Source organism: Sinocyclocheilus rhinocerous, unplaced genomic scaffold, assembly GCF_001515625.1.
Source record: "Sinocyclocheilus rhinocerous isolate Xijiao unplaced genomic scaffold, SAMN03320098_v1.1 scaffold2593, whole genome shotgun sequence".
NCBI classification, from domain to species: Eukaryota; Metazoa; Chordata; class Actinopteri; order Cypriniformes; family Cyprinidae; genus Sinocyclocheilus; species Sinocyclocheilus rhinocerous.
Genome location: NW_015664037.1, coordinates 18257 through 31008, shown reverse-complemented (window position 1 = coordinate 31008; position 12752 = coordinate 18257). Strand labels below are relative to the sequence as shown.

At 34.6% G+C, this 12752-nt stretch overlaps 2 protein-coding genes and 1 long non-coding RNA gene across 5 annotated transcripts in view; 1 reads left to right on the top strand and 2 right to left on the bottom strand.

The window, feature by feature from the left end:
• The window catches only part of LOC107729578 (guanine nucleotide-binding protein G(o) subunit alpha-like), an 8763-nt gene extending 2902 nt beyond the window's left edge, over window positions 1-5861 (top strand). For both annotated transcript variants that reach the window (XM_016540153.1, XM_016540155.1), the window contains 6 exons: window positions 198-358; window positions 2212-2340; window positions 2684-2813; window positions 3705-3776; window positions 4324-4411; window positions 5569-5861. In XM_016540153.1, the coding sequence (XP_016395639.1) occupies window positions 198-358; window positions 2212-2340; window positions 2684-2813; window positions 3705-3776; window positions 4324-4411; window positions 5569-5759 (771 nt within the window). In that variant the 3' untranslated portion in view covers window positions 5760-5861. The remainder of the gene's footprint in view (window positions 1-197; window positions 359-2211; window positions 2341-2683; window positions 2814-3704; window positions 3777-4323; window positions 4412-5568) is intronic.
• Window positions 5862-6472: 611 nt separating this feature from the next.
• Window positions 6473-7095, bottom strand: LOC107729573 (neuropeptide B-like). Its single transcript, XM_016540149.1, has 2 exons — window positions 6856-7095; window positions 6473-6598 (listed from the first exon to the last, which is right to left on the bottom strand). The coding sequence occupies exons 1-2, from the start codon at window positions 7093-7095 to the stop codon at window positions 6473-6475; spliced, it is 366 nt and encodes a 121-aa protein (XP_016395635.1).
• A 539-nt stretch (window positions 7096-7634) lies between these two features.
• Window positions 7635-9984, bottom strand: LOC107729579 (uncharacterized). Of its 2 annotated transcripts, XR_001638594.1 has the most exons (8): window positions 9868-9984; window positions 9337-9420; window positions 9165-9230; window positions 8540-8712; window positions 8309-8353; window positions 8154-8228; window positions 8008-8071; window positions 7635-7919 (listed from the first exon to the last, which is right to left on the bottom strand). It is a non-coding gene; the product is annotated as an uncharacterized LOC107729579 (long non-coding RNA). The 2 variants fall into 2 exon arrangements; XR_001638595.1 differs by lacking the exons at window positions 9165-9230; window positions 9337-9420; window positions 9868-9984 and having other exon boundaries at window positions 7637-7919; window positions 8540-8590; window positions 8666-8688.
• Window positions 9985-12752: the final 2768 nt, after the last annotated feature.

The following is a 12752-nucleotide window of genomic DNA, read 5'->3' as shown; positions in this document are numbered from 1 at the left end:
GGGGTAAAAAATACTTTTTTTTTTTTTTTTTTTTTTCTTTTTTTTTTTTTCAAACTCTTGTTATTCTGCTTTTTTGTTTGTTTTAATCATGATCCAATTTAAATGTATCTCTAACCTTACGACCAGACCATTTTCTTGACAGACGTTTTGACCGATTCAACCACAGGTCGTTCAGATTCTTTGCTATGTTCTTATAGGCCCATGCACGTGCCATATTGTCATGTAAGTGTTGTGTAGGAGAGGATATGGAGCTGCTGCCATTTGTGGCTCATTCATTCTGCAGTCTGTGGGGGGATCTGGGCATCAGGGCGGCAGTGGCCAGAGGCCACGAGTTCCAGCTCAATGATTCTGCACTATAGTGAGTAATCACTTCTATGCCATTTGTATCATTGCATAATGAAGCTATAGTTTCCTTTGAATGCCACTGATTGCTTCCCTGAAATTTACTGACATGATTGTCTTCCACCTCATGAAAGGGATACTGCACATGAAAATGAAAATTCTTTCATCATTTACTCACCCTTATATCATCCTAGATATATATGACTTTCTTCTGTGGAACACATGGAGAATTAGAAAATAGGACTCTCTGTGATTCCATATAATGCTACTGTTTGGGTCCCTCAAAGTTGATGCTTCAAAAACCACAGAAAACAAACATGACACTTCCGGCCAACTTTCAAATGAGGGTTCATGAGTTCACACTCAACAAAGTCAGCATGTTGTGAGTGGGATATTCACTGGACTGAATATTTTTTTTATATATATATTTTAATTATGGGCATCTTTGATTTGTTACCTGCTTAGTTATAGTTTTAGTCCGGTTAAATTATATTTAGCTGGATGTTTTGCTTTGTACTATAACGTGTCTTATGTAAAAAAGTGGTGTGATCTGGTCACACAAACGCATAACTTCTCACGCAAGAAAATTTAAAATAGCCTTAAGTAATCACCCAATGAAGAGTTTGTGACCCATGATAAATTAGCTAGTCAGAGCTAAGCTCTGCTCGCTTGCAAAATCAGATGTTCTTTACCAACAATAATTATAGAGGCTGTATAGAATGTTACCTTTTATTTGACAGGAACATCTGTTCTACCACTGGACTGAATAATCGTGAAGTATTTTCCTGCATCCTGATATGCCATATTAATAATGCCACATTTATTGCAGTAAAGGTCTCCCCATGGAGAGATGTTGAAGTGTATAATGTAATGTTTGTCCCTGGAAACTATGCAGTCATTGAAAACTCCATGTTCCTGTAGCAGTGTAACCAGTTTGTTAGTATTTGCATCATATGCAAATACAGCTCATTTCAGGGACAATTGCTTGTAATGCAGGAGATTTCAATTATGTTTGGGTTTGTCAATTATTCTCATGTTACAAATGATACTTTGAAGTATTTCACGCCTCATCTATTTCAACATCATTTAAAATTCTCAATGAATGAGATCCTTGTGTTTGCGGGATGCTCCAACAATTTGCCATGTTTTACTCCGTCTGTGGTCTCTCAACTTGGCCAATCACATAAATCAATCACTCTTTGATGATGCAAATAACTGCAGTATTGCTTTCCAGTCATTATCAGTGTGATTGTTTAGAAACAGTGAAAAATGTGTTTATGGGGGGAACATCGTCCAAAGGTACGGTAAAATAAAACAAATCTGATTCAGCAGTTAACTGAATGAAAGGTTATGGTAAGGTGCATACAGCAACAGCAATCTCAGTCTCCAATGGTCAATGGCCAATCTACTGTAATACAAAGGATAATCAGCAATGACTTCTGCATCTTCTAAAAATGTTTAACCTAAGGAAAATGATAACATCAGAAGTTTCTCATCTCAAATCCCCGAATTAAAGATTTAAGGCTGGATAATCTTTTCCGCTTGCCATTTGGAACTATTAAAATACTGAATGTAATCTTCATGTTTGAACAAGTGGCTAGTTCTTTAATTTCCCCTATTTGGTTTGATATAATTTTCCAAATTGCAAATAAAGAACGTCATGAGTGACTTATGTAGTGGTAGTGAGGATAGTTTATGAATGATAGTTGCAGGAGATTTAATACTGCATACTGCTATCTGTATTATCCTCCATGTAACCATTGTAATTTTGAGGGAAAAAATGGGCATGTTGATTTGTGTGTGTAAAATTGAGCATTAAACATTTTGTGCTTTTGGTTTTTCCTCCGTTTTGTGTGCGCACAAATCTAGTTTTTTTGAGAACATAAGTCGCATCATCGCACCAAACTACATCCCCACTAAAACAGATGTCCTCAGAGTGCGAGTAAGGACTCGTGGTGTCATCGAAACCCAGTTCAAAGTCAACAACTCGCTGTACAGGTAAACAGATTTCTGCAGTGTTATCATAGCTAAACATGTTTGTGTGATTCTATTTTCATTACTGACTAAAGATGATGTTTAGCAGAGTGTTCATGTGGCTCCTTTTCCGTACAGTAAAATCACACTGTGACCAGGGTTTGTCAAGATTAAAAAAGGATAAAAATAAATATTTATGTACACCTGAATTTGATTTAAATGGAAGGCAGCACATTGTATATTTCCATTAACTTAGTCAAATTAGTTTAACCAGTTTTGACTTAATTTTTCTCGTATGAGATTCAGCTTGATTTTATTTAATTTCATCATACAAATAATTTGTTTATAAATACTCCTTTGTTTATAGGCTATATGATGTGGGTGGTCATTGTTCAGAAAGAAAGAAGTGGTACAGTTATTTCGACGATGTCCAGGCAGTGCTGTTTATGGTGGCTCTTAGTGGGTATGATCAAAACCTTGATGAAAATCATTCCAAGGTGAGTAGCATACTTGATTTTTAGAGATCTTGTGCCCATATTACGGAAACTTTCTAACTCTAGAATGCTGTCTTATCTGTTCAAAAACCCAGATGATTTAGTTAGATCTTATTGTCAGAAAAGTTTGTGTAACAGGCTTTAGTTAAGGTCTGACAAATGAAATGAAATGCATGTAGATTGTGAAGCCTGTGGTGTACGTAGTGTAGTGCAAGCTTAGACACTCGACATCTTGAGCTCATGCAAAAAGTAAGAGTCAGTTAACCGCATAATTGTATGCATGTATGATTTGGGAATAGGACAGAGCCTTTCCACCCTTTTGTCTATGCCCTGTGATGTTTTGCATGAATTATGTGAGTTACATTTCATTAAACAGTTTCATTAAACAATCTGTGAAAGTTTCGCTATATGAATACAATAATGAACATTTTCAAAAACTAGGTGACATTCTACTCGCCCTTCAACCATCGAAGATCCTCTTTCTGTTAAACATTTTATTTACTGTCCAGCTTTTAATGTACAGAAACTCTTTTATGAAGTGAATTCCCTTAAAGAGTTCAGTAAAATTTTGCCAGGAAAAATTTTTGCATTTTTATCACGTTAATGTAAAAATCTTGTGTGATAACTTGTTTATTTGCTAGTTTTTATTGTATTTTTTATACTTTTGCCATGAAAATAGCCTTTGATGCTGACATGGCATTAAATAAATATATACTATACTATACTATCAACCATTGAAGATTAATAGAAAAGTTTAAAAAGTACAAAAAGAGGAAAAGATTAAGTGGATTGAAAATTGCTCCTATCATATTCCTCATACCATGTCACACTAAAATACCAAGCATTACAAAATGTAACTTAACTTTTTATTTATTTATTTTTTTTAAACAACAGAACCGTCTCCATGAAAGCCTGGAGTACTTCAGATCCACATGTAAAAGTGTGTTTTTCAGAGGAGCTTCTCTGGTGAGCTGGGTTTGTTTCAGGGCCTGTAAAATCGGTGTAATCTGACATTAGGGCTTTCACACTATATTTAATTCTGTTATTGTCATCTTTGATCTGAACTGGGGTTAAAAAAAGATGTTGTCTGCAAAGATGATGATGATTATTCATACTATTACGTGAAGCTTGATTGTATTTGTGCTTTTTATGAGTCCATTGAAAGAATCGGTTTCTAAGCCCCTCCCCTCCTCATAACCGCCCATAATTGTCTGCACTCATTGAGATTTAGTGTGTACACCTAACCTGCTTCATCACAAGTGCTGACCTCTCTTTACACCATCATTCTGTACCACTTCAGTTATGCATTTCCATATGATGCAGTCTTTGTCCATTCGTTAATGCTCCTATTAAGAATTGTCATGCAATGATTTTCAGAGTATATACTAATTAATATAACAAACACTTTGTTCTGCAATAGACAAAAACAATAGGGATGAATTAATTGAAAGGGTTGAATGGCTTCAGATGTTTTTAGTTTTCTTTTAACTTTGCATTTAAATTCAATTTTCAGGTTTTATTTTTGAACAAAATTGATCTGTTTGCTGAGAAAATACTGTATTCTGGGAGACACCTGCGACTTTATCAACCAGACTTCAAAGGTACTAACATTTTTTTACAGTCTTGTTTATTTCTGTGGAGCATAATTTTACTTTACAGGGTTTATAAATAAGCTTGCTGAAGTTACAAAGTATTCAATTAATGACCGTAGATGTTGTTTGCCTCTGTCTCTCTCTCGGTCGCTCTCTCTCGGTCGCTCTCTCTCTCTCTCTCTCTCCCTGTCTGTGTGTTGATTTGTTGCCCTTCCATGTCTAGTTGGCCCTTTGCTATGTAATTAAAGACTGCAGATACTAATAATCCGTTTTCTCTGGATACCTCACGTCAGTCACTCTTATAAGAGCCATATGTTTAAGCATTGTTGCATAATTTCTGTGCAATTCCGTTTTAACACATCCAGACACACAGGACTTCTTTAGACTGGCATTAGGCTAATCATTATACAGGTGCATCTCAATAAATTGGAATGTCGTGGAAAGGCTGCGGTTCTCTTGGTTGGTTGTGCATCTTTTTCTTCCACACTTTTTCCTTTCACTCAACTTTCTGTTAACATGCTTGGATACAGCACTCTGTGAACAGCCAGCTTTTTGTCAATGAATGTTTGTGGCTTACCCTCTTTGTGAAGGGTGTCAATGATTGTCTTCTGGATAACTGTCAGATCAGCAGTCTTCCCCATGATTGTGTAGCCTAGTGAACCAAACTGAGAGATCATTTTGAAGGCTCAGGAAACCTTTTCAGGTGTTTTGAGTTGATTAGCTGATTGGCATGTCACCATATTCTAATTTGTTGAGATAGTGAATTGGTGGGATAGTGAATTTTGTTAAATGTGAGCCAAAATCATCACAATTAAAAGAACCAAAGACTTAAACTACTTCAGTCTGTGTGCATTGAATTTATTTAATACACGAGTTTCACAATTTAAGTTGAATTACTGAAATGAACTTTTCCACGGCATTCTAATTTATTGAGATGCACCTGTAGTAGCTAAGGTAGAAATGTCACTAATGTTTTTAAGGCAGGATTTAGCGAGTTCCTTATTTAAAACTGTACATGCTACATGTGTATACGGCATACTGTATGCAATAGTAGTATTAAAAAATGCACAAGGCCATCATTGTCTTTTTACCTTTTGAAAGGATATTTGGTAAAGTTTTAATATATTAAGGAACTGATTAATGTGTTTCTCTGTGTTGGGATGCAGGGTCTGACTGTGATGTGAGTTGTGCTGCTCAATATGTGACTGACCAGTTTGTGGCATGTGCTACCACCTCAGGCAAGATGGTGTACTCTCACTTCACCAATGCCACAAACCCCTCCAGCGTACATGATGCCTTCCAGCTCACCATGAGCACTATTGTTAAACATAACCTTCAAACAATCTCACTTCTCTAATTTTTTATATTTCCTTTTTTGTTTGTTGTTTCTGTGTCTATTTTTAACAAAATTGCTTATTTGTAATGGATCATGAAATCCATATATAAATGCAGTATTTTTTTAATAATATTTTAATTATGGGCATCTTTGATTTGTTACCTGCTTAGTTAATTGACTTAATTGTGGGATCATTAAAGTGTTGTAAATAAATGGGCTAAATTATATTTAGCTGGATGTTTTACTTTGTACTATAACGTGTCTTGTGTACAAAAAAAAAAAAAAAGTGTATCTGGTAAGTTCAAGTTGCTGAATGACACTTCATTATGGAAGTCCTTACATTAGATAATATCTGGGGCATTTACTTGAAATAATTTGATCGGTTTAAAAAAAAAAAAAGTTGGCTGATCAAAACGACAAAAATACTGGTACTTTGTGGTTGTCAGATATTAATGGAACATGTTCATAGGTAATGTAAGAAATTATATCTGCGATCACTCCTGTGGACACGTGTGTGTGTGTGTGTGTGAACTTCATGCATCCACTAAAATTCACTGCCACATTAATAGCCACATAAAAGTAACTAAAAAATACATTACCATTTTGATATGAATTAAATGACGTTCAAACATTTTATTCCACATTACTGTAATTTTAAGAGTGCACTTGTTCACACCTTGCTCACAAATACTGTATGTATTGTTCGGAATGACTGAAAGGTACTGTGTTCATTCTCAGCTGCTGAGACAGATTCTTGAGTCCAGGCTGAAGATCACACTGGCCCCACACTTAAACAAGCTACCATCCTGGAGAAACTCACAGCTTCGCAGCTCTGGAACAACATCCTTCACACAAATGGGCTACAGAGAGAGAGAGAGAGGGAAAATAATAATCATAATATATGATAATTGTGTTGGAATACAATATATGCTTTGATATAGTAATCTTAGTTTGGAAGAAGCTGTGGTAGGATCAGGACAGTTTATGGTTTGTTTTGAAAAAGCTGACCATTTTCCAAGACTGAACTTAGAGTAGGCTATGAATAATATATGATGTATAACATTTTGATTAGTTACGAATAGATACAGAGACAAATAAGCTACTGTAGTAATCTTACCATGTTTTTGAGGAAGTTGCGTGGGAAATGTGTTTCTGGCAGGGCATTGATGTCTGTCAGTGGGTCGATGGGCTCTAGTTCTGGTTCTGACCTTCTGATCCCGGACAGGAGTCCTGAAGCTCTGCCCACGGAGTAGTAACTCGGTCTCGCCGCTTGTTTGTACCAGGCGTCCACTGGACGACAAACTGCTAGTAAAGAAACGAGCAGAAGTATCAGTGTGAGTCTGTCAGATCTCTCCATAGCTGCTGATGTGTTGTTCCCTGAAGCTGCAGACCCGCAGCCCCACACGTTTCAGGACACACAATCCAGACCACACGATCCAGGCCGGAAGTAAGGCGAACCATATATTGTTAACGGTGGATCTGTCGCAGTTTTGTAGTGCAATTTTCTTTTGTTAGATGTAATATGAGCTATCCCAAGAATTTTGATAGGATTTACAATATTTAATAATACACAAAATACTAAAAAATTATATTAAAATTTTATTTTTATTTTTTAAATTGATATTCATTTTGATCAATCTAGTAAACCGTAACATTTTTTTTGACTGTAGGTTATGATGAGATATTTAGGTCATGTTTGTTTTGTAACAAATACTTAAAGACACAGAGAATGGACGTTTGATGTCAAGAATACTTTTTATTTTAAAATTCAAATTGAACATGGAAAAAGTGCAACATACTAATAAAAAAAAAATTTCAACAACCAAAAATAGAACTAAAATTAAAATTTAGAAATGTAATTGTAATCTAAAAAACAAAACAAAACAAAAAAAGCTTTTGAAAGTCTTATACTTTTCACTCTTCAAAAGAAGAATTCAATTTTAATCCCATTTTTTCATGGCATTCAACTAAAAAAATCTCCATGTCTTCCCTGAATGAAAAATTAAATGTGAATGGGTCTCTGCAGTCTTCCACATCTTTGATGAGATTTTGGAGGGTCTTTTCCTTGTCATCCTCTTCCATTCTGAGGAAAAGAGGCTCTTCCACAGGGCCCCTGAACACATGTCTATTGGCATGTATCCATTTTACAGCCAGTTTCATGTGTTTGATTATAGTGAGCTCCTTCATTACAAAATGGCAAAGAATAATACAATTTTACTATTTCATATAAATTACACATTTGCAACAACACATATTTACTGACAAATACCTCACTGCTGCTGGGTGTAGCTTGTTCTTCATGTAGCTCTAGTGTCTTCTGGAGATTTTCTGTCCTGTAACATTTTTTGGTTGATTTTTTTTTTTGTCTGGGGTAGGGGGCAAAGTAGTGTGAACTTTAAGGAAATAAGGAAATACCTTTCTGGGACAACTCCAAAGTTCTCCAAAAGAATTAGTGCCCACCCACCATCTCCTGATTTTTGGAAAGTCATGCTTTAAGACAGAAATACAGAGAAATCTTATAAATATCAAAACAGCATGAAATCCAATTGCTTGTGCTCCTAATTACTTACAGATGTAAAGTCAAAGGGGGCTCCCAACACAACGTGTAGAGCATACTATAAAAAACAGCAAAATTTAAGAAAAAGTCCAATCATAATTAAAATGGGGCAAAAGGAGTTTGAAAGATGAAAGATAGCAATGCCATTGTTTAGGGATCCCAGAAGAAACAAACTGATACTGTCAATACATTAAATTGGAAGGCAAGCATTAGTTTATTTATAGCAAAACATGATTTGCCTTACCATCAACATGAAGACTCCACAGTCCACATAGCCAATCTGTTGGGGGACATCCTTAAAAAAAATGAAAAAGAAAAATATTTAGGTTGTGTGTAAGAGATTGACATATGTCCCAATTACAAAACTAACCTTGTTTTTTAGTAGCATCCATGTCTGCAATTTTAGCTGTCATCTTACTGAAACAAAAATACACAAATAATAACAACAAAGTTCATATGAAAGAGTATGAATACAAAGAAAATCTGCAAAAACAGTAGCCCCCAGTAACTGGGCCTTTCAGAAAATAAAACAATTGTCACACACATGCAAATTCAGAACATCATGCAAACATCCAAATAACCATTAAGCCAACATTTTGAACATTTGAAGGCAAACCTTATGAACAGCGAACCATGAACATTTTCACATTTAAGCAACCTGAAAATGTGCACATAGCACTCATCACCCAACCCATAGGGATTGGTTGAATCTAAGAAGTAGATTTGTCTATCTTTTGGCTTCATTACCTGGAAAACAGTGTGTTATTAGGTTGCAATAGTGCAATGGTAATTTTGAATTGTGACAAGACAAATGAAGGCAATTTACACAATCAATTATATATTTAGTAACCAAATTCCATATAACTTACACACAACATCCAGTGTCCTGGCTTCCAAGCAGGAAAGACAATAGCATCTTTGAATGCAATGTGATCCTATAGATAATTTTAAAATAATTTTTTTTTTTTTTTAGTTTTTTTTAAAGTCAGATTTAAATTACATTTTCAGTATTATGAATGTGATGTACCTTTATGGCCTTACTGGAAAAGACAGTGATGGGTCCAAATTATTTGGAGGTAACCAGGTAGCCACAACATATGCGTCAGCTGTCCACACATCCATTCCCTACAATGACATACCATTGCACAAGTGTGCACAAGTTACACAATTATGTCTTGAGCCATTTCAGAAAAGCAGCTTTAATAAAACTTACCTGTTCTCTGTTATTTGAAAAAGTCAATAACAAATTTACAATGCTCTAGAATAGCATAAAATAAACCAACAAAAAATGAAACTAATAGAATTATAAGAAAGCATTAAATATATAAAAAGTAATACATTTAAACCATAAAGTGGCTTTATCGCAAAGCCCATTTACAACAAACAACCTAAAAAAAAAAAAATGGTAAAGGATGACAACAATTCAAAGCTTCAGAAATAAAACGTGAAAGGCATGCACATAAACAGTATTTATAAAATAAACATGTAACTTTTGAACGAATTTTTCATCACAAAATGACAAACTTCACCCTGCTACGAATTTTTCATCACAAAATGACAAACTTTACTCACCCTGCTCTCCACCATGTTGTTACGTTTTACTAACTCCGCCCCTCACTTCCGGCCTGGATAGTGTGGTCTGGATTGTGTGTCCTAAAACGTGTGGGGCTGCGGGGCTGCAGCTGGATATTATTGTCGGGCTCTGCTGTCTTCATCTGTTTGCAGTCGCTTATATATGGAGATCCCGTGGTCATGATTCATTGCTCGGTGGGTAGACCATAGAGAGCTCGCTTAGAGATGGACAGTCACGCTTTCTACATTTCAAAAGAAACAAGTAGGTTACTGTAGAGCCAGGGTTATTATAATTAACCAAAATTAAATTATACAAAAATGCCATTACTTGAAATAAATGTTTACTGACACAAAAATATGAAAAATAAAAATAAAATATGAAAACCGTTTTATTTAAGCTAGTCGACAAGGCAACAGTTCTCATTTTCATTTAGATTAACTTGATATACAAATAAATCAAACTAAAATAAAAATTAAAGACATATTTTAAAATAACCCAAACTAATAAAAATGCTAAAAACACACAACACGAAAACTGCAACTAAAATTAAAATGAAAGTAGAAAATATAAAAACAAAATCTATTTCAAAATATTAATAAAATCTATCATAGTATCTCAAATAACACAGTGTAGAGCATAACCTTGTTCATGCCAATTGATATCCCACTTATTTTTCCCTCTTATTTATCCGATTTGTCTACTATCTACTCCTAGCAGATGACTAGAATTGCTGTCAGGTTACTATGAGAGTCTCACACAAAATTTGATCCGGTTAGATAGCCATTAATATAAATGTAAATGTTATCCAAAGATTAGATATAGCTACTACTTCTGTCTTTTTGTGTAGGCTACATCATGTGAACAAATAAACTTCTAAAAATGTAATTATCTCCTGTTAAATAACCCAGAAGGATAAACAATTCAGTATTCAAAAGCATCGATTCACGCATCCGGTATTTGAATAATTTTCACCATTACAGGTGAAGTAAACGCCAACTGGTGGCAAAATTTAACAGTGCGCTTCGTCCGTATTAACAAAAAGTAAAATTTAAGTGGTTAACATCTTGATGGTATTATGAACCAGTGTTTTGTCCTCCATTGAATGATGTTGTACAAAGTCAAATATACACTGCAAAAAAAGATGTGTTAAAAATGACACGTTGTGCAGAATTTTAACACATGTGGTGAGTGTGCTCAGGGACAACACATGTTGTGTCAAATTTAACACAATTTGTGTGTTAAGATGGATCACACATCTACTGTGTAATGTAATTTAACACACGTGTCATTTAAACACATTGTGTAACTGAAAATTATCAGAAACTGCTAATTAATGTGTTAATATGACAAAAATAATAAGCATTGCCATCAATTTGTAATTCTACAAAATTGAAATAAAACAGACAGATGTAAAAATGTTAGCAATTTAATTTGTCAAAAATGTTGTCAGGGTAGAGAACAATGCATGCACAGAGGCACAACAAAATGTTCTAAATCTCAATTTCATAAATTTAATTTAGATGATTAGATGACACAAATGCCTTGTAATGCACTACAACTATTAGCTACAATACAGTATACATTAAAAAGTGTTACCAACATCAACTACACCTTGGATGATTGAAAATCATACACAGTCAAGACTAGCAGATAACATTTCTCATAACATAAGATTAACTTGTAACATAAAATGTCAGATACAAGATAAAACTTTCCAAATCAGACAACAAATAAACATTTTAAATTGGTCAATGACAGTTAATTTTATAAATCTATTGTATGTTTGTCATTTTTCTTCATAATACAAAAGCATTTGTAATGCACTAGCTATTAACCACAGTATTCATTAAAAAGTGACGCCAACATCAATTACACTTACGGTTAACAGAAACAAGACCAGAGGATAACATTTCTCATAAAATAAGATCAACTTAATCTCATAAGAAAGTCAGATACTTTTTGATACATACAAATATAAACATTTTAGTTCAGACAAACATTCAGGCACATATTTTGAAATTGTTCTCAATGACAATCAATGTTGTAAATATTGTAAAATTGTAAGTGTGTGCTAATTGTGAAGTAATACTTCTTGTTACATCCACTAGTTGTATTTGATGAAGAATACATTTGGGCCACAAAAGAGGCAACACAGTAAGTAGGAATGTCAGTTTTAAAAGGAAGAGAATGTGGTGTTTCAATATTAGATGTCCCAGTCTTAGAAAGTGAAGACAGAACTAATCTGTGGTGGACAGAAGTTTCACACCTAGAATATCTTGTCCACAGCACGTCAGGCCCTCATCCACAGAAATGGTCATTTTGTCAATCGTCGCAATGATGTATTGTCATGTTGTGCTCTTCAAACTCTCAATGTAGATTGGCTGTGGTCTGGTCTTTGATGCGGTCTCAAAACTGCTGCAGAGGGATGCAATATAGCTCCAGGCTTAGAGTTAAGGGAAAAAAACAAATACATTTCAGGAGTTTAGAAAGCATCAAGACATCATTAAAAGAATAACTGTCCATGTAAAACATACCGGTACAAATGGAAATTGAAGGAATGAAATTTCCTATTTAACACTGCAGCGACTTCCAGGCAACGGTGGCAGAAGATATGCCAGAACAACCAGCATTGGGTAGCACTTTTCATCTGAAAATTAATAAAAAACAGATTAGAAATACAATAAATGTTTAAGTGCAGGATTAAGAGCAGCCTAAGTAGGGTTGTTGTGATAATCACAATATTGCAATACCACAATACTGACAAGCCAGCTGCACAGGATGGCAAATAATTTTCTTTAAGGCTAAGCCCTTCTCATTTTACACTAAATACATGTGTTTTTAATGTTAAATAAGTTAATAAGAGTGAAGAGAGTGTTTTTTTCTT

What these genes read in the sequence shown, in the direction of transcription:
- LOC107729573 (XM_016540149.1), bottom strand. Translation starts at nt 7,095, where the DNA reads ATGGAGAGATCTGACAGACTCACACTGATACTTCTGCTCGTTTCTTTA. An exon ending in GCAACTTCCTCAAAAACATG is followed by an intron (nt 6,599 to 6,855) that starts GTAAGATTACTA and finishes CTCTCTCTGTAG; the next exon opens with CCCATTTGTGTGAAGGATGT.